Source organism: Macrosteles quadrilineatus, unplaced genomic scaffold, assembly GCF_028750875.1.
Source record: "Macrosteles quadrilineatus isolate MER2022 unplaced genomic scaffold, UCM_ALF_1.0 Scaffold_3__2_contigs__length_128488019, whole genome shotgun sequence".
Taxonomy (NCBI): Eukaryota; Metazoa; Arthropoda; class Insecta; order Hemiptera; family Cicadellidae; genus Macrosteles; species Macrosteles quadrilineatus.
In genome coordinates, this window is record NW_026542596.1 from 70,854,996 (window position 1) to 70,873,876 (window position 18,881).

At 34.2% G+C, this 18,881-nt stretch overlaps 1 protein-coding gene across 1 annotated transcript; it reads left to right on the forward strand.

Moving 5' to 3' along the window:
- Positions 1–1,750: 1,750 nt before the first annotated feature.
- Positions 1,751–18,099, forward strand: LOC128990367 (uncharacterized). Its single transcript, XM_054412713.1, has 14 exons — positions 1,751–1,827; positions 2,738–2,917; positions 4,055–4,166; positions 5,433–5,546; positions 5,902–5,990; positions 6,397–6,557; positions 6,765–6,888; positions 7,297–7,443; positions 8,966–9,179; positions 10,122–10,183; positions 14,139–14,310; positions 16,421–16,462; positions 17,172–17,248; positions 17,873–18,099. Exons 1-14 carry the CDS (start codon positions 1,774–1,776, stop codon positions 17,996–17,998), a joined length of 1,674 nt encoding a protein of 557 aa, XP_054268688.1. The 5' UTR covers positions 1,751–1,773; the 3' UTR covers positions 17,999–18,099.
- Positions 18,100–18,881: the final 782 nt, after the last annotated feature.

The window sequence follows — 18,881 nt, forward strand, 5'->3', positions numbered from 1 at the left end:
TCCTATCCGTGATCCATTGTTTACGAGGTGTCACTTCCAGGCTGCTCCTATCAGTTGTATTTCCACTAATGACAAGTCAACGATCTCTGAATTTGTAAACAGATTTGGAGGTTAATCCTGGCAACAGTCCATTCAAAGCTATGGACTGGACATATTTGTGTTTTGCCATTTGTCTAGGTAAGTCAACATTATTTAAGGTAGTTTCACTATATAAAATCTTCAGTCAATTTTTTGCATAAAAAACTGAAAAATAAATATATTTTTTTATTTAGGCCTAAAGTAAAAAATCTAAGTAGAAGAGTGTGTTAAAAGCTATATACCAGGTTAGGAAATACTTTTCAAGATAAATATCTATGTTAGGGTTTGAACAAGTTTAGAATGTCGTCACATTCTTTAGAGCACTCTTTAGAATGATTAAACTTTTACCTATATACCCTATTGAGACTTTTAGTCTCGCTTATTAAAAGTTAAATCTTCCAAACCCATTTACAATGCAAGTACTTCAGCAAGAATGTAAAAAAATAGATTTATGATTGTAACCAAAAGGCAATCAACTAATTCAAACTCAGTACCGTCCAGTTTATGTATCACATGACATTTCTTGAGTTTGAAAAGTTCTATGATAATCGAGAAGGACTCAAATGCAAAGGTCTTTTTAACCTAACAAGCGGAAATTTACAGAGAATTATATGTGTAAAATGAAAATGTCATGATGAATGTGTGAATATTTAAAAACATTGCTTTGTTTAGGCCTACATTTTTAAACAGCAACAAACCCAGGGGTTGTTGTTTGAGGGAACGTTTTGGGATCTGGAATCTGACCCCGTCCTCAGGTGAAAACATAACAAGATTAAAGAAACCTAGCTAAATCTGGAAAATTACATAGAATAACCACATAGAAAATTTTATAGTAGTCAAAACAACAAGCCGAAAACAAAATGAAACCCGAAGCAATAGGTTAGAACAAGGGTGGGTACGAACAAAACAGGGCACGTCTTTGCAAGAATAACCCACGTGGTGTTTGTACGAGTATAGAATAGTGTACATTTTATGTGCTATAAATGTTATTGTTTCGTTTTTGGATTATAAAGTAAGAGTAAAAAATAATTAAGATAAAGTTTACAATTTCCAAAACATGTTAAGCAATTTACAAGATAATCGAGCCAGAATTAGCTACCTAAACCACACAGGAAGCTCAAAAATGACGAATTACTTTCTTAACCCTTGACTTGCTCTTTTACACACTACCGTATTTATTTTTATTACAGAAACTTGGGTTTGATCACATTCCAAACTGAACTGTATAGAATTAACTAGCAAATGTCCATGGGTCTAGTCGATTTATAAACTTAACTGAATTGCAACTGAGGTGTTTCTACAGGTTTATAATAGAACATCTTGATGCTGAATACTCCATTACTGGTACCATAAATAACAAAAAGCCAAACATTCCATTTCAAAGAATGTGTCAACAAGGCCAATTTCAAGGTTATTACTAATTACTGGTAGCAGGTTTCCATTAAAACTACCATTTAGTAAACCACGTTACTAGTATACACATCACAACTCACTACATTATGGCTCTTAGTTCACCAAGTCCGCTGTTATGTGCCTCAACTGTACGATGACTGGAGAGAGGAAAGACGTTACTTGACAGACGGGAGGTTTGTCGGGGTCACGTTGTCTGAGAGAACCAGTTGTGTTACCAACCTACAGATGAAACCGCCAAACCGGGTGTCGAGTAGCGAGAAGCTACAGAAACTACGAGAGCTGATGTCGTCAAAAAACATCTCCGCTTATATCATACCCAACTCTGACGATCACCAGGTAAATTAAAATCACTGTTTAGTCTGTTCTCCAAAAATTGGCATGTAAATGTTTTTGAAACACAACTATGCAGTTGCTATTATAATCAATATAAAATAAAATGAAAACAATTTAATTAGATTTCTTAAGCCAAAGAATATTACCTACCTATAGTTTTCATATTACCTTGCGTGTAAACTCAGTGGTTATACTTCAAATAGTTGAGAAGTCCTGCATAAAGTAATCCTTGGTCCCAGCGGCAACTAGTTTCAATTCTTAGGTTACATCATCAAGGAAACAAAACGTTTTGCTTTGAAGGTCGTCAACAGAGTATATATATATATAAAAAAACACAAGACACAAGTGCATTTATTTTGAATCCTTTGTAGGCCGGATCATAGTTTAAACTAGGAACGTAAACTATTTGCAACTATAGCAACCATATGCAGGTTTTCTAAGCCATTTTAAGACCTTATTAAAGGTTATCTGATGTGCAATATTTTTAGGATTGTTTGTGAGTAAGGCTTCTTAGTTCTTAGCGTTAGATATAGCTGGGTAGCGAATGGTTGTAGTGCTCGCCTAGTAGTAAAATAGGTAGCTGGTTTTATTACTGAGAAAAGTCAGCTGATTGTTCAAAACTGGAACCAGCTGACCTTGATTATTGTGCTTTTAATAAATGCTTTTACCCACAGACATTGCATTGCTCTACATAAAATACACAGACGATTTATTTTAAAGTAAAATTTTCTTACTGCAGCCAATATTTTCTTTGTAGCTTTTAAAGTTTTTACTGATCGATTTGCATTTGGTTGTATTCGGACTAAAGCCACCAAGATATAAGTCTCACACTCTAACAATTATTGCCACATGCCACTTTGATCACAAATAAATCATTCAATCTATGATGCATAACTTGTAGACTTGTTGACAGAGTGAGTTTGTGGCCATCCCAGATCGTCGGAGAGAGTTTATAACCGGTTTCACTGGTAGCAATGGTGATGCAGTCGTGACGCTTAGCTGGGCCGCGTTGTGGACGGACAGTCGCTACTACCTACAGGCCGACGAGGAGATGGACTGTAACTGGCTGTTGATGCGGAGTGAGGACCGGAATGTAAGTTGCCTGCAGTTTTTTGCCCATCTTCACATACAAGAACGTAGGCTCTAGTATTAATAGTTTTGTTTTACACGGCTGAAATCGTAACACATTACTTCAGCCAAGGCCTAGGGGGTTGTGACATTTCATTTGGATAAAATCCATTGGTGATTGGCGGTACTTAAACCTAGAGCCTCAGGGACCTGCGCTCTACCAATAGACCTGCTCGTAACCCAACAAAAACTACCAAGTAGTCTTAATTTAAAAAAATGCAAATTATTTTACTAGATTTATTTTTTTATATAAAACTTTAATATAAGTCCTTACCAAAATACAGTATAAATTACATTTGAAGAAAAGGAGCAATAGTAACATTAATGAAAACATCAAATGTAAAATTTTACTTAATATATATTATACAGTAGACTCCCTCTTATACGGACACCTTTTAACCGGACATCGGTTTAACCGGACTACACTCGGCGGAAATGACATCTCTTTAACCGGACAATTTTTATCAGCACATTGGTTTAACCGGACTAGATCGGCCGGAAGTGGGCAGTAGTGAAACGACTGTTCTCGTGGGAAAGATTTGAGACCAATGATCACGTGTCTAAATACAATGCTCTCATAAATTTAAGTCGAATATCACAGTAAACAGTCCGTTTTAATGAGTTCTTGGGGACGTCGGTTTAACCGGAAAATCCGTCATACGGACTGGCCTCGGTCCTGAGGAGTTCGGATAAGAGTTCTATTCAAGTCTACTGTAGTAGTTATTGTGCCAATGTTGGCTACATATTTTGGTCTTAATTTTTTACAGGTGGATTAAATTAGAGTTAAAGTTTTTTAGTTAGTTATACACAATTAGTTTGTCATAGCTTCTAGATGATAAAGTTTCAGTGGTGAATAAAATCTAAGTTTGATCATTGAGGTTTAATTTTTCAAAGGGACAAAAGTGTAAAAAAATACTGGTCCAGAAAATCAATTTATATAGCATTATAAATTAATGATTGACTCGGTGAAGAGAATGTTAAAACAGAACAACAATAATCTTTTTCATAACAATTTGTTATAGAAGGTCTTTCAATATTGGCCTTGTACTAAAACTAAATAAAAAATTTAAGTGTTTCATAATTATTTACTCATATATTTTAGGTCCCGTCTATCGCTGAATGGCTGTCTACAGAGTTGAGACCTGGTTCTGTTGTGTCTGTGGACAGTAGGAAAGCCACGTACACCGAGTGGAAGATATGGCGGGATTACCTCCGTAAGTCTTCACTTTTACATTAAATATCAGCTTAAAAAAACAGAGCATAGCTTTGTTGTAATTGTGGATTTTGATTCTAAAGGTCTTAATTTCTAGCCTGGCAATAATAAATTAATGGGTTTTATAATATAACGGTACAATCTTACCACACAACAAAATGAGGTAAAAGTTATGATTTTTAGTTTTTTTAGAAATTGAAACTAAGATCTCTTATTAGTACCTGGGGACTGAGCTTTGCTCGGAGAATATCATAAGTCTTTGGTCAGCAGTCTTTGAGAGCAGTGTTTGGTCAATGTCAAATGTCGAGCAGCTATTCGTACACGTTCCTGCTCAAGATAATCGGCCTGTTGTTCCTTAATTTGCTAGGACATCAATATCTAAAATTGTTTCTCTACTTTCATTTTTCGCTGCACGATTTGGTCGAGGTTCTGAGCATTTGGTGAGATGTATGAGCTGGTTGGAACTGGGTTGGTTGTAGACGAATTGGTAAAATGTATTTCTTGACGATAGATTATAGCTTCTCTCCCTTGCATATTCTGTATAAATGTTTGCTTCGGAGGTCTTCCGCATTTCATTCTTTGGAAATTAACCTTGAAAACATTTAACACTGATATGACTAATAAACCAAACTAAAGCTAACTATTCTTGAAAACGTATAGTCTAAACTAACTGATACTGTTATTTTTGTTTACACGTCAAATAAAATTGTCACAATAAAAATAGCCTCTATCAGCTGTTTTTGTTAACTATAGCTACAAAAAGGTATTGACGATAACGTAGGCGCTTTCAAGGGCTGTAGGACAGAAACTGGATTTTACCCAGCCTTTTGGCCAACTCCACAATTGATTTTTTGTGATAAAATACCCAATTTTAAACAAAAAAAAATCAAATACCCTCGGACAAAAAGAAAATTTTGCCGCTTGTTTTAGAGTATAGGATTTCTCATCTACACGTTAACAATTTTAGTGATATTTTCTCAAAGTTGCATCTTAAACAGATAAAAGCTATCTTTATTTACATTTAACCGTCATATTTGGGGAAACATGAAAATAATAAATAGAGCTGTTGTGAACCTGTGAGTGCCTTGCGCTTCTGAGGATTAATTTTCATCTAAAATCAATTACCTGTGAAAAATAATATATTTTTACGCTTAAATTATAAGTAAATATTCCATTACAGAAGTCTTAGTTAAATTAAATTAAACTTTGTGATGACCTTGCTGGAAACAGAACACCAAATTTGCTATATAAATTGATTTGTTTTCAGAAAAGTTCCAGATTTCTCTAAATCCTGTTGTGGAAAATTTGATTGACGCGATATGGACGAATCGACCAAACTACCCACCAGAACCCATACATGTTTATGAAGATAAATTTGCTGGTAAGTTTTGTAGTTTTAATAAATCAGATTTCTATTGAGTAATAAACATATTAACCAATAAAAGATTAGTTATACATTATATGGTTTTCTTTATTTGGAGTTCATATGGTTTTGTTGGTAGATCCAACACTTCAATTCATGGTTTTTAAAGTGTATCCGTTCATTTTCGTGTTAAACCTCTGACCCTGTCATGGATGTGTTCCCATAGCATTTTGTGTCATGTGAATTGCAACAGTTTTGAAATTTTATCTGGTGAACCAATGCTTTTAGTCATTGAAGCTGGCAGCAACAAAATTTTGCGTCATCGACAACTCTTTGTAATTGAAATATATAGGCAACCTTGGTTTTTTTGCAGGTGAAACTTGGCAGAGTAAGTTGTCTCGTCTGAGGTGGACTTTGACTCATTCAGGGGCTGACATGATGGTGGTGACTGCTCTGGACGAGGTAATTGACTTTCAACTGATACTAGGAGTGCTTAGTCTTGCTGTGATGTACATCGGAAAATTTGATTTACTATTATGATTTTATTTGGTAAAGATGGCTTTAGGATAGGTTTTAAGGAATTTGTAATAGATAGGGACAGGTTGCACAATAGGCTTTCCTTACTGTGAATATAAGCTCCTACAGATATAGTTTTGCAACTGAAAAAGAATCTATATTTTCAAAAATTCTATGTCTCGTTTGTTTATTTGTACTTTAAAATTTTGTTGTTATTAAGTCGTCCTGCTGTTCAATCTTTTCACCACAAAATCCCTAGATTTGCATATACTAAATACAAATAACAAACAGCTCTGGCCAATCACAATGAGTAACTATTTTTAACCAGTAAACACAATATTTATCCTCGCAGGTGGCTTGGTTGTTGAACCTCCGTGGAGGTGACATTCCCTTCACCCCTGTGTTCCGAGGGTACGTGCTGCTAGGGCTCAACTGGGCTACATTATATATTCCACCAGACAAGATAACCGCGGCTCTGCGCTCTCATCTGTATTCTCCTACAGACTCTGTACAGTAAGTTGTTTAGTTTCTGTTTACACTTGTGGTATTCAAATCAAAAATTATTTGTGTAAAGTTCATTGCTTGGCAGAGGTAAGTTGAGTTTAGTTCTTTATGTGGTTTGTCGTAGGGGTGAGTAGTACAGTATTGTTTAAAGAATTATTTTGGTAGTTTTTCTTCTGTCTTACCTGATAAATGATAATTAATCCAATATTTATGTAGGGTCATGCCTTATGACTGGGTTTGGTACGAGTTGTCGGAGAAAGCCAAGAGAGCCAACAGGATACTGATCCCAGGACCTTTGAGTACCCAGACGAAAGGAACGAGTCTTGTCGTACATCAACTGGTGGGTTAAGTTTGGACAGGAATAATAGTTTATTAGAAAATGGCATTTTCGTAAGCCACATCAGAGCCTACTGTTTTCTGTGGTGCTTGAGTTCAATTAAAATTTTATGTTTTAAAGGGATATTGAAAAAATCATAATACATGAGAAATGATTTAAAGCTATAAACATTGACTGCAGCCTATTTAAATTTTTACTCAACTGGAACTAATTAATTGGAAAAACACATTTTACTGGCATAAATGCTTCAACAATATGTATTGTGTGACTTTGGACTCTTTGTAGAAAAACTTTATTGCATTGAATTAAAAATAAGTACATAAATTATCTACATGTATACCTTTATTATATACACATATATTGCTAAAAATTCCAATGATGCACTCTCCAATAAATGCGTCATTTTTACAGTTACCTCCTGAAAAGATCATAATACTTCCATCACCAATAGTGAATATGAAGGCCTACAAGAACAATGTGGAGATCGAGGGATCACGGAATGCTCACATCAGAGACGCTGTGGCTCTGAGTCAGTTGTGGAGCGACTTGGAGGAAGGGGTGAATATTGATACGAAAACATCCATGATATTATATTATAATATTCCACCAGAATAGTTTAAATTAGTACAAGGATGTAACATGACAAAAGAGTGAAAATTTGAAAAATTTGTGTGTAGACATTACTTTTATAACTGAACTGGTATAAATTATCTCCAAAACTGTTAAGCTTATGAAAAACACCCATGTAGCACAGATGGTTGGGCCAACGTTGGTAAATTGTGGAGCCACACAGTTGGCGAACGGTAGAAATGTCACCTCTTTAAACTGTTTTCCAGCCAACCATTGTCCAACCGTTTTATTTCACACAAAATAATAAAGATTTAGTTCGAAAAGCATAATTATTAGTTGAGTAAATTGATTAAATAGTTCATAAAAACAAATTTTGAAAAAAAACTAGAACAAAATTTTTTTGGCCCAGACGGGTCTCGAACCCGGGTCCTTCGACTTATGAGCCTCTTACTTTACCACTGAGCTATCTGTGATTGCTGATATAGAGAGTTTTCAAGTGGTGAAAGAGTAGCCGACAGTTGCAATGCAATGGTCGCAATACTTCAAACATTTTTGATACTACACAGCATAATATGATTCTGTTAATCTGTTAAGGCATCATAAGTAGTTTTTTTTTTTTGGAGTTAGAGAGGATACTGGTATTTGAATGATTAATTAATTACCGTTAGATTGTTAATGCTATTATAATTGCCTGTTATATGATTAATTACTCTTTCCCCTTAAATTGTTGCAAATAAGTTAAAGAATATTAATTTAAAAAATATTTGCATTATTAAAATTATTAAAATTCATTGTTGTAGCGCCGGAACTGTAATATATAAAATATCTGGTTTTACAATACCTTTATCAGTTCCAAAAACTTTTGGAAACTTTTGGAACTGATAAAGGTATTGTAAAACCAGATATTTTATTATAATTATGTTGTGAAAGCTAGACCCAGAGAATGAAAGTCGTGTAAACTCAACTATGGACCATTGTTGGTCCAACAAAAGTATCTTTTGTTGGTCCAACGGAGTGAAAAACGGTTGGACAACGGTTGGCTTGATGTATGATACCCAGCAATGCATATTAATGTATTTCATTAACAATGAACCAATGTTGGTCCACAGTTGTAAATATTGGTTGGCCCAACTACGAGATATACAGTTGGATAACGGTTGGTTGGTTGTGGAAGCTCCAACCAACCATCGACCAACTGTCCCACAGTTGGCCAACGTTGGCCCAACCATCTGTGCTACATGGGCAGTGTAAAGAACAATATAACATATTCTTCAAAAGTAAACATATACTTTGTTGTTATTATCTTGTCAAAGTATTGGGGTTTGCAATAATTTTGAATTTTTCTACCTTGGCTAATGATTACCAAAAAAAAGTAATAGAAATCGTTTCAAATGAACAAGTGCATCATTGCATCAAATTCAACATTCTTTGCCGCCTTGTGACCAAGTTGAAATGGAACTAGTATACATTTATTTTAACATTAACATTTGTATTCATAATTTATGTTCAGTTAGCCGAGGGACAACTATGGGATGAGATGAAAGTAGTTGCGGCTCTGGATGTGTTACGAGCTCAACAGGTCTACAACCGAGGGCCGAGTTTCGAAAGTATCGTCGCTTTTGGCACCAACGGAGCTCTGCCTCACTACATTCCAAAACCTACAACCAACAAGATGATCGACAACTCAAGTTTACTAACCATAGATTCTGGTGGCCAATATCTTGGTGAGTGTGTCATTAATATTCTTAGTTGGTTGGCCTAAGACAGGCTGTTGATTGGTAGACTGTGAGACTTCGGTCCTGGGTTAAAATCCTGCCAAATTACCAATTGATTAATGATTTATCTTTTATCTAAGTGATAATGCCGCAACCCCTAGGTCTAGCCTGAAGTAATGTAAAGAACGATCCCAGTCTAGAGCTTAGCGTCCTAAGACAAAAAAAGTTAGCAAGTTCTTTATTAATTTAATTCCTTTGAAAAAAATAAACTATGAATGAAAGAAGTGAAAACTCATTAGATGGACAACACAAATATTAAATAAATTCAGAATAATATAATATGGGTAAATATTATGTCTAACCTTTTCCTTCACCCATCATTGTTTTAAAAACACTGCACAGGAAAAAGTCTTGGGCTCCAGTTCACCATATAAGAAACTGTCTACTCGAACACTCTACTACGTCTCTCAAACTCATCCTAAGATGAATTTTAATCAGCCTTCTATAGGTAACCACAATTATATTAAACACTATAGTTCCAGCCTACTAACACAACATTGCCAAACAACTTGTCTTTTTGGAGGAAAAGCGCTTGGCTTAGGAATACATTAAGGAAGAAGGAATGGATAAACAACTAACTAACCAAGAAAAGAGTTGCTGGCAGTCGACAGTACACTACACAATTTGGTATTTCTTTTTTTGTGATGTGATAATTAATTGTGTTGTGTACTGTAGACTTTCTGGAACTCTTTTCTTTGTTATAGTTACCCATTCCTTCTTTCGTAGTGTATTTCTCACCAAATTAACCCTAGATTATTGTAATACCTATAAATTAAAATTAAAATTTTAAGCTGTTTTCAATAACATAGTCACTTTATCTCCTAAGTAAACTGCAATGTAATTATTCCAATCTTGTATTTTAAAATACATTTCTTATCTACTTTGTTACAGATGGTACAATAGACACAACCCGAGTGTTCCACTTTGGAAAACCCACAGCTCGTCAAGTTGAGGTAAATTACTGTTTATAATGTATAGGTAGTAGCCATTAGTTATTATTATAGTAATCGAAAGACTGATAGTACTTCTATTAAAAATATTATATTTTTTTTCATTAAATGTATGTTAAAACCATGATTGTTTTCAAAATCAGTTTTGCCTGAGCTGCAAAATTTTTGTTGACACAAAAATATAACATGGTAAAAAAAACTAAACAAGTCTGATACTATACATAAAAAACATGAAACTGATAAACAAAACCATGGTAGTACAGTACATGTGCAAATTATTACAAGCAATTATTACTGATACTAGTCCAATGGAAGAATATAAATCATTAAAAACACAGTCTTTGGTCTCGTTTACATAATTAACAATGTTTCACATATCTACCATAAAAATATATTTGGGTTTACACTTCATTCACATTAATTAAAATGTCAAGCTAAAAATGAAAATGTTTTCACTGTTAAAACAACATTCAATACAATCCTAGAGTACCTTATACAAATAACAGTAGTTTACGAACTGAAATAGATTGTTGTCGTAACTAGGATTAGGTAATCCTGCAGTGCACTCAAAATGTTTGTGTCAATGTAAAAAAATAAACATGGAGTCTCCGGATAATCATCTTCTGAGCTTGAATGAAGTTTTCGCAACGACTTTTTCAAACTTGAGTCCCGCGTCAGGTAGTACTCATTGGCTATCTTAACAAAGAAATGCTTACTTAGAGACGATTTCCAAACATTAATAACTATGGGGATGGCTGTTGAAATCGTCAAGGCGATTGCAAAAATGTATCGAATCATATTGCAGTTTACATTGTAATCTTCAAATAACAAGTCCGCAGTGTAATTTGGGTCATCCATTACTTGTGAGACAAATGTTAGGTAGTAAACCTGGTTCACAATCAAAACAAAGTTCTTTAGTTTGGTGAAGTTTTGAAGAATGTTTTTGGAAGATTCAACTTTTCCATTAGAAACTTTTGTTTTTACTCTTAGAACACGATCTGATGGGATCGAACAGACAAAACAGGGGTCCAACAACACTGGATCTTGTGATAAAATGGTGTACACTTGCAAATTTTGCTGGGTCGACATTTTGTCAACTATTGCGTACATCAGTTCTAGACTTTGGAGATAGGCTATGTAGAAATTGAAACTGGTTACCCAGCTCACTACGAGTGGAACATATGATGTTCTTTGGGCCACTTTTGTAAAAACTGATAAGTTACTTACTTTATCGTCACTGGCACCCCACTCAAACACAATGTCTGTTATGGCGTTCACTACAATGACGACAATTATTGCCAATTTTACAACTTTTACAGGTGTTTTTGATTCTCCTGAAGTTGTTGATTGACAATGTTCAATTGTATTTTGAACCCACACAATGCTTCTCAGATTCAAAATCATTATTAGTGAAAACACCAACACTCCTGATGTATAAACTAGCGTTGTGAAAGAATAATACAGCTCGTTATTGGACAAAAGTCTGTCGATAATAGATATAAAATAGAATAAACAATTGTAAATATGCAAAAGAATAAATGTTAGGTAGTAAACTACTTGAAGCTTGGATAGTTTGTATTCTGCAAGTACTGGTATTCCAATCAAGAGGTATAATATATTTCCAATTCGTATACAAGCCGAACCAAACGATAAGGATGACATTTTTATATCGATATGCATTAATTTACTGTTTGGTCAGTTAGTTTGGTTTCTATGGACATGTCAATCTGCCATTTCCATACAAGTAATTGTTAATCGATAATGTAACTCAAATAAACGTTTATGTTATTGTTTCTACTTTCCTTGTATTGATCTACTTGGTTACCGTATCAAGAGCATTCCAATATTGCTTTACTATCCTCATGAAACTGACCATCTAATAATTTACCTTTGATTTAGCTACTTATTTCATTCAAAATAAAAGACCAAGACAAACCCTTTTTAAATATTTTTTAACAAGCAGCCTGGTTTAAAACTTATTCTTTTGCCGCATTGCGTTTATCCATATATAAATCCCAAAGTACCCATGAACTTTTGAAAAAACTACAAGTCCCACCCCCATAAACCATATACATAAAATGTTCGTCATGACGAGAAACCTTGTGCAAAACTATCCATTTTTCATAAATTACCCTTAAAGGTCGTAATTCATTTCTAAAGGGAACTTTCATACACCTATTGTAAAAATACCCCAGCTGTACTTATTTGTTTGTTATTCTTTCAATTTATTACCTTACTAGCTGGCCCAACAGACGTTGTCCTGTCCTAATGTGGTTTTATGTCAAATGCTGGTTCATTTTCAAGATAAGCTCGTTAGCATGGCTCAATCACGTCCTGGTTGAAGTTCGTTCGCTACGATCACTCACCTTTTGGTTGCAAATTAGCTGTTGTCATAAATTTTTAAAAAAATAGTGCTGCACCCTGTTGGTAAACCTATTAACTTTTTAATGCTATTGAACATCACAGAATCAAATTGTTTAGTTAAACCAGCTGTTAAGAGGGTTCCCTACCCCCATTGAAAAACGTCAGAAAATCGCTTCGCGCGGTATCATATAGCGATTCTAGTTTTGAAATTTAAATTGTGAACCAAACACCATTTTGTTCATAAAGAGTGGTTCTACTAAGTTTGCTTTTTAAAAAATGTCTATGCTTACGCAATCAAGGGCAACGACTTGTCAAAGTTAGTGAACTTTACAGTTAAAGTTCACTAACTTTGACAAGTCGTTGCCCTTGATTGCGTAAGCATAGACATTTTTTAAAAAGCAAACTTAGTAGAACCACTCTTTATGAACAAAATGGTGTTTGGTTCACAATTTAAATGTCAAAACTAGAATCGCTATAAGATACCACGCGAAGCGGTTTTCTGACGTTTTTCAATGGGGGTAGGGAACCCTCTTAAGATTCTTTAATTCCATTCAATATGAGTATTCATAAGGTTAACATGGGAAACTCCAGAGCCACTGGGGCGGAGCCCTTTTGACGGATCTCTGCACCAAACTTCAAACAAACCATCCTTGAATAATGCTTAATAATGCCTGAAAGTTTCATTACAATCTGTCGAGCGGTTTCGGAGTCCATAAAGGACAAACAAACAAACACACAAACAAACAAACATTGGATTTAATATATAGAAAAATCAAGTGTGATTATTTGTTTGTATTACTGTATTCTGGGGTTTTTTTTATTTCAGCTTAACCTAACCAATCAATAGTTTTATTTATACTTATGAAGTCAAACGGGGTGAATCCCGTGGGTAACAACTAGTTTAAAATAAAATACATTTTTGTAAATTCACTTCCTAACCACTTAAGTACTGAAAACTAAAAGAAACAACTGACACTATGCAATATGAATCATAACAGTTTTAACATATGACTCTTAAATGATTTTGGAAAGTTTTTGTTAATCTTTTTTTATATTGAATCACTAAAATGTTTGGATATCCTTTTACCACTGAAGGTTATGGGATAAGAAAAGAAAGCGCTGCAAGCTTAAAGATCTATTATTGAGCCCCTAAACTAGTGTTCAGTCCGCCTAAAGCATCCCCTCCAGCCCTAATTCCTTGACAAAATCTATATGTAACTCGAGAATAATCCCAATTGCTACCTGCTACCACCCACACTATTGGCTCTCTTGAAGCAGAGACTGCCTCGCAATTTTTCAACAGACCCTCTGCAGTTTTTTTTCATTTGGCATAATCAAATTCATACTCTTTACCCTAGCCCTGCTCTTTACCCATTTTCATGTGGTGTCCCTTAATCTGCAATGTCCATTCAATCGTTAGCATTCTTAAACAGTTTTTGTGAGTCTTGCCATGGTCTCGGATCTCAATGTTGTAGTCCTCAAGTAACTACTTGGCTTGCATACACCTCCAAACTCTCTATGCCTTCTCTACCTCCTCAATATTTTACAACCCATATTCGTTAAACTTACACCTGCTGTTCTACATTGCTGCCAGATTTACACAGCACTGTTACAAGGATGCATCAACCTGGCCAGCACAGTGTTCCCAGCTGGTCAAACATTGCAGGAACTAGACGTCATCATCCGAGGACCTCTGTACAAGCTGGGACACAGTTACGGCCACGGCAGCACTCACGGAACCGGTGTCTACCTCGGCGTACATGAAGGTAATGATTTTGTTTATATTTTTTCCCGTGGCAATATATACGTTATTTATAAGGGAACGGTCCAAGCTTTGGTCTTTATTTTAAGTTTATTTTTGGTGATTTTAGGTTAAGAAATTATTGCAGACATTTTCCAACTTGATTAGTAAAATACAAAGACGGTTTGTTTCCGGTTTTCAGGGTCGTTTTTATAAATGGGCCCAGGGGCGCAAGGAAGAGAGAAATTCCCCCACAAGGTAGGTGGAGAGGAGCCCAATCGTCTCTAGGGCCTATAGATAATTACATGCAAACCTTGGGCCTGCTGGTCTTACTATCCAATGACGACCTTATTTGGATCCATATACTCTTTAGCGCTTGATATTGAACTAGCAACTTTCATATTTGAAAGTTTGCCCTAGCTATAACCACTCAGCCTTATTAATATAGTAAAGGTTTAAAAAATATAGGCTACTATTATTTCTAGGAATGCACTACTATTAGTTAGATGCAATTTGCCACCTTTGCTAGTTGGAGCTCATTGTATAGGCATACATTTAAAGTGTTTTGTTTATTTTGACTCAAACAACCATAATACAAAGCTTACTGACATAGTTTATGTCCACAATACAACACTGTATAACAATATATTTACAAAAATACATTTATCAACTCGTAGTTCTGAGTCAAAACAAGAACTTTTTAATGTCTTGATAGTGCTCGCCTTCAAATCTGAAGGTTGCTGGTTTGATTCTACCGAGATTGTAACTTCACTCAGATGTAATTTGTTATTGGGCTATTAAGTAATGATGCTATCTAACAAAAGGACGGTTGGATAAAAAAAACGTAATAAACAAGAAACACAATAATAAACACAGTGTACGGAAATATACATAATGCACAAAAAACAATAAAGATTAGTGGTTGAATTGTAGTGTATTAATAGTCAAAGATTGTAGACAATGTTTTAATGACTCGTTCGTTTTTAACATTGACAATGTGGCATACTCACATTAAAAATGTATCAAAAATACTTAATTCAGCTATATTTGTTTAGCAATTAATTAGAGATTAAAAAATTTTTACACACAAATTGCAGTATATCATGCTTATTTCGCTTCAATTATTAATTACAGACTTATTTTATGGGGATCGTCTAGTGAAAGCAAAAAAGTGTCTATTCTTCAAAAAAGGGCGATTAGACATATAGCCAAGGTTCCTCCAGATACACATTGCCAAGAATATTTCAGTCAATTCAATTCTAAATTATCACTTTATACAGCTCTTACAATTATTATACTTCTCTGATGGTAAAGTTGGATACACTTATGAAGAGTCAACCCTCTCACATCCATGATACGAGATACAATAAACCAATGCAACATAGACATTATTACATTTATCCCCACAATATATGGGACCCAAAATTTATAATAAGCTGCCTTCAACAATAAGAATAAAAGATATCAATTGCATATCAAAAATTAAAAAAAACACCTTAGATATATATGGCTTCTGGAGAAGGCATTTTTTTCACTGGAAGATTACCTTACAAATGTAGGGCCTAATTATTTTTAAGTATTCAATATTATGAATATTATGATTGTTGTTTTATGACAAATCACCTGTGAATCATTGATGTAACGTGTGATGATTATAAATAAATAAATAAAAAAGTCTTTAATGTGCTTGATCTAGCTTGATATTAGTGAGTCGGTGGCTCAGTCGGTAGCGTCGCGGACTTCGGGCCCAAGGCAGCGATGTCGTGGGTTCGGATCCTGGTCACTGCCGATAACATTTTATCAGTACAGTTCACCTTTGTACTGTACCGGCTCACTTCTTGCTTTGCTGTAAACGATCCACGCACGGGCGCTTAGTCTATGTGGACGGGCAAATGCAAGGTTAAAAGAGGCCGCCAACCTTTTTAAAAAAAATTCGATTTTTTCTTCCATTGTGTAAAAGAATATATTTTCCAGACCAAATCTAAGATTTACTGACTAATTTAGATGTAAAGTTTAATTTAGCATCTTGTTCAGACCTCGAATGTCCTTTACCACAAATTATCATGTGAAACAGTTTTTCATTATGATTTATGGAAAAATAAAATTTACCCTGGAAATATTTTTTCCTTTTTCAGCTTTCAACTACACATATGAAGTCAACTTTATAGGATCTCAAGGTAACAAAAAAGTGTTTCTTTTACTTTTAATAAAGTACTTTTGCTATACCAGGGGCCACGAGAGTCTGCAGTTGGCGGCAGCCAATACCAAGACTGGACTAGTGTGACGTTGCAACATCGCCCGTTCACTACTTTTCGACACTAATTAATATATACTAAACAATATTTTCAAATCAGCTGGCATTATAAGATTTGGCAACACCACATTGTCCTCATTGGCTCCTTCGAAGTCACGTGGTAAATAGGCTTCTCCCTCAACTGCAGACTCTCGTGGACTGTACTGTAGATATAAAACTAAACTTACAAATCCACAATTATGAGAAAAAACACGGTATGCTGCAAAAGAATTTTCTGTTTGAATTGGTAATGTTATGTATGGTTGCAGGAAATGTGCAACAGCATTTAACATCTATTAAAAATTATTTTATTCCTTTTTGACAATAGCTTTAACCTATGTCCAATGTTGGCATTTTAATTTTAATGTAATATAAATCCCTGTATTATATGTCTCAAAAGTTTAAACCAAGATTTTTTATTTTATAAATTTACCAAACTAATATTTTGTTCATTTATCTAAAATCTTTTTACTATCTCCAATTGCTCACTTAGCAAAACAAAACAGAACATTAAGCTGTAGGATTTTGTATTTGTTGCTATAATATAATATTTAACTAATATAAATAATAACAAATAAAAAATATTATTTCAGAGCCTGGCTTTTATAAAGAAAATGACTTTGGAATGCGTTTGGAAAATCTTGTTCGAGTTGTAGAAAAGCCAGCAAGAGTAAGTGGTTTAATTAAACGAGTGTCAGAAGGATGAACAATTAACAATTTCTATAGAAATCATAGCTGGTAAATGTAACTCTTACACTGTAGTTCCAGTTACTTACTTCAAAGTTATAGTAGCATTGATAATCTATAATATTGTTAACGATAGTATTACAATAGGTAATGGGATGTCTACTTCAGTATCAAAGTCAATGGTACCTTTGTAGTAATGTTCAAGACGATGATACATTTAAAGAGGTACATACTCGCCTATTGAACATTTTGTTTAGCACTTTCAGTTAGTCTTGGGACGCCTAAATTTGGAAATCAGAGATTTGAAAAGTGCATTTGTAACCAAAATACTTTTAATTGAGGTACCATCATAGCACTATGAATCCATGGCACAAATTGATACACTTTATAGTCAATAACAATCAGAACTTGATCAATAATTACATCAGTAATCGATATTTTTAGAATCCATTATTTCATTCCTACTAGATAAAACCTTTAGATTCAATGCACTAATCTGTCATCAATTTATAGATTAAAATTAGATTATCAGTAGATGAAAATTGTGTTAATCTATCTTTGGACTATCCTTTCAGTGAATAGATTTTAAAGCTTGATTTCTTTGCAGGAAGGGTCAAGACGACTTTTAGGGTTTGAGCCTTTGACCCTGGTACCTTATGAACGGAAGCTAATTAATTTCAAGAAATTGGATAAACACCAGGTAAAAACACATCCTATTGGATACTATATTTAGTATTATTTGGTTAGTTTTTGATAATTAAAGAAATTCTATGATTTATTAGATCAGAGAAATGGTTTTCTAAAAACTGCAAAAAACCTATTAGCACTCTTTTTACTCCAAAAAGCTAAAGGAAATATTACATAACTAATGTTTCATGCTAGTCAAATTTAAAAATATTTTTTTTTTTATTAATTAAGTTTATTTGCTGAGGCTAAAAATTGCTTTTGTTTCAGATCCAATGGTTGAGAAAGTACTATTCGACCATACGGTCACTTGTTGGAGACGAAATGATAAGACAAGGCAAACATAAACTTTTCAAGTGGCTTGTGGAGAAGACGGAAACGTTCTGTTTCTCAAATGATGATGATGATTGAATAGGTATAAAACATAAAACAACTGTCCGTGGAATAAATATTTATCTCCATAAACTAGTTGGTATTTATTTCAAATCCGTATTTCTATTCTGTCGCCTTCAAATTTGGGCAATGAGCAAAGTCTTAGAATTCGGTCAGTACATTATTTCAAAATTACAAGTCCTTACCTTACATAATTTTTCTACGCCTTGTGTATGATTTTTAGTACTAAGCTGTTGAAAGTAAACACAAATTTTTGATTGAAATAGGGAACAAGCTAGAAAAACTGTGACACTGATTTGCACTAATAGCAATGAATATTTTAAAAACTAGATTTTCACACTCTGGTTTGGACTTAGGGCATAAGTTTAGGTAGATAAGGATATAGATTGATTAAAACAATGTATCAGCAATCACTTTTTATCTCCATATTTACAATTGCCATAAACTATTGAGTAGTATCACTTAACGCGTGTACAATAGTAAGATTGTAATGATAAAAACATTATTGTTTATGCACAACAAGCTATAGTTCAATGACA

What these genes read in the sequence shown, in the direction of transcription:
- LOC128990367 (XM_054412713.1), top strand. Translation starts at nt 1,774, where the DNA reads ATGTCGTCAAAAAACATCTCCGCTTATATCATACCCAACTCTGACGAT. An exon ending in CCAACTCTGACGATCACCAG is followed by an intron (nt 1,828 to 2,737) that starts GTAAATTAAAAT and finishes ACTTGTTGACAG; the next exon opens with AGTGAGTTTGTGGCCATCCC. An exon ending in TGCGGAGTGAGGACCGGAAT is followed by an intron (nt 2,918 to 4,054) that starts GTAAGTTGCCTG and finishes CATATATTTTAG; the next exon opens with GTCCCGTCTATCGCTGAATG.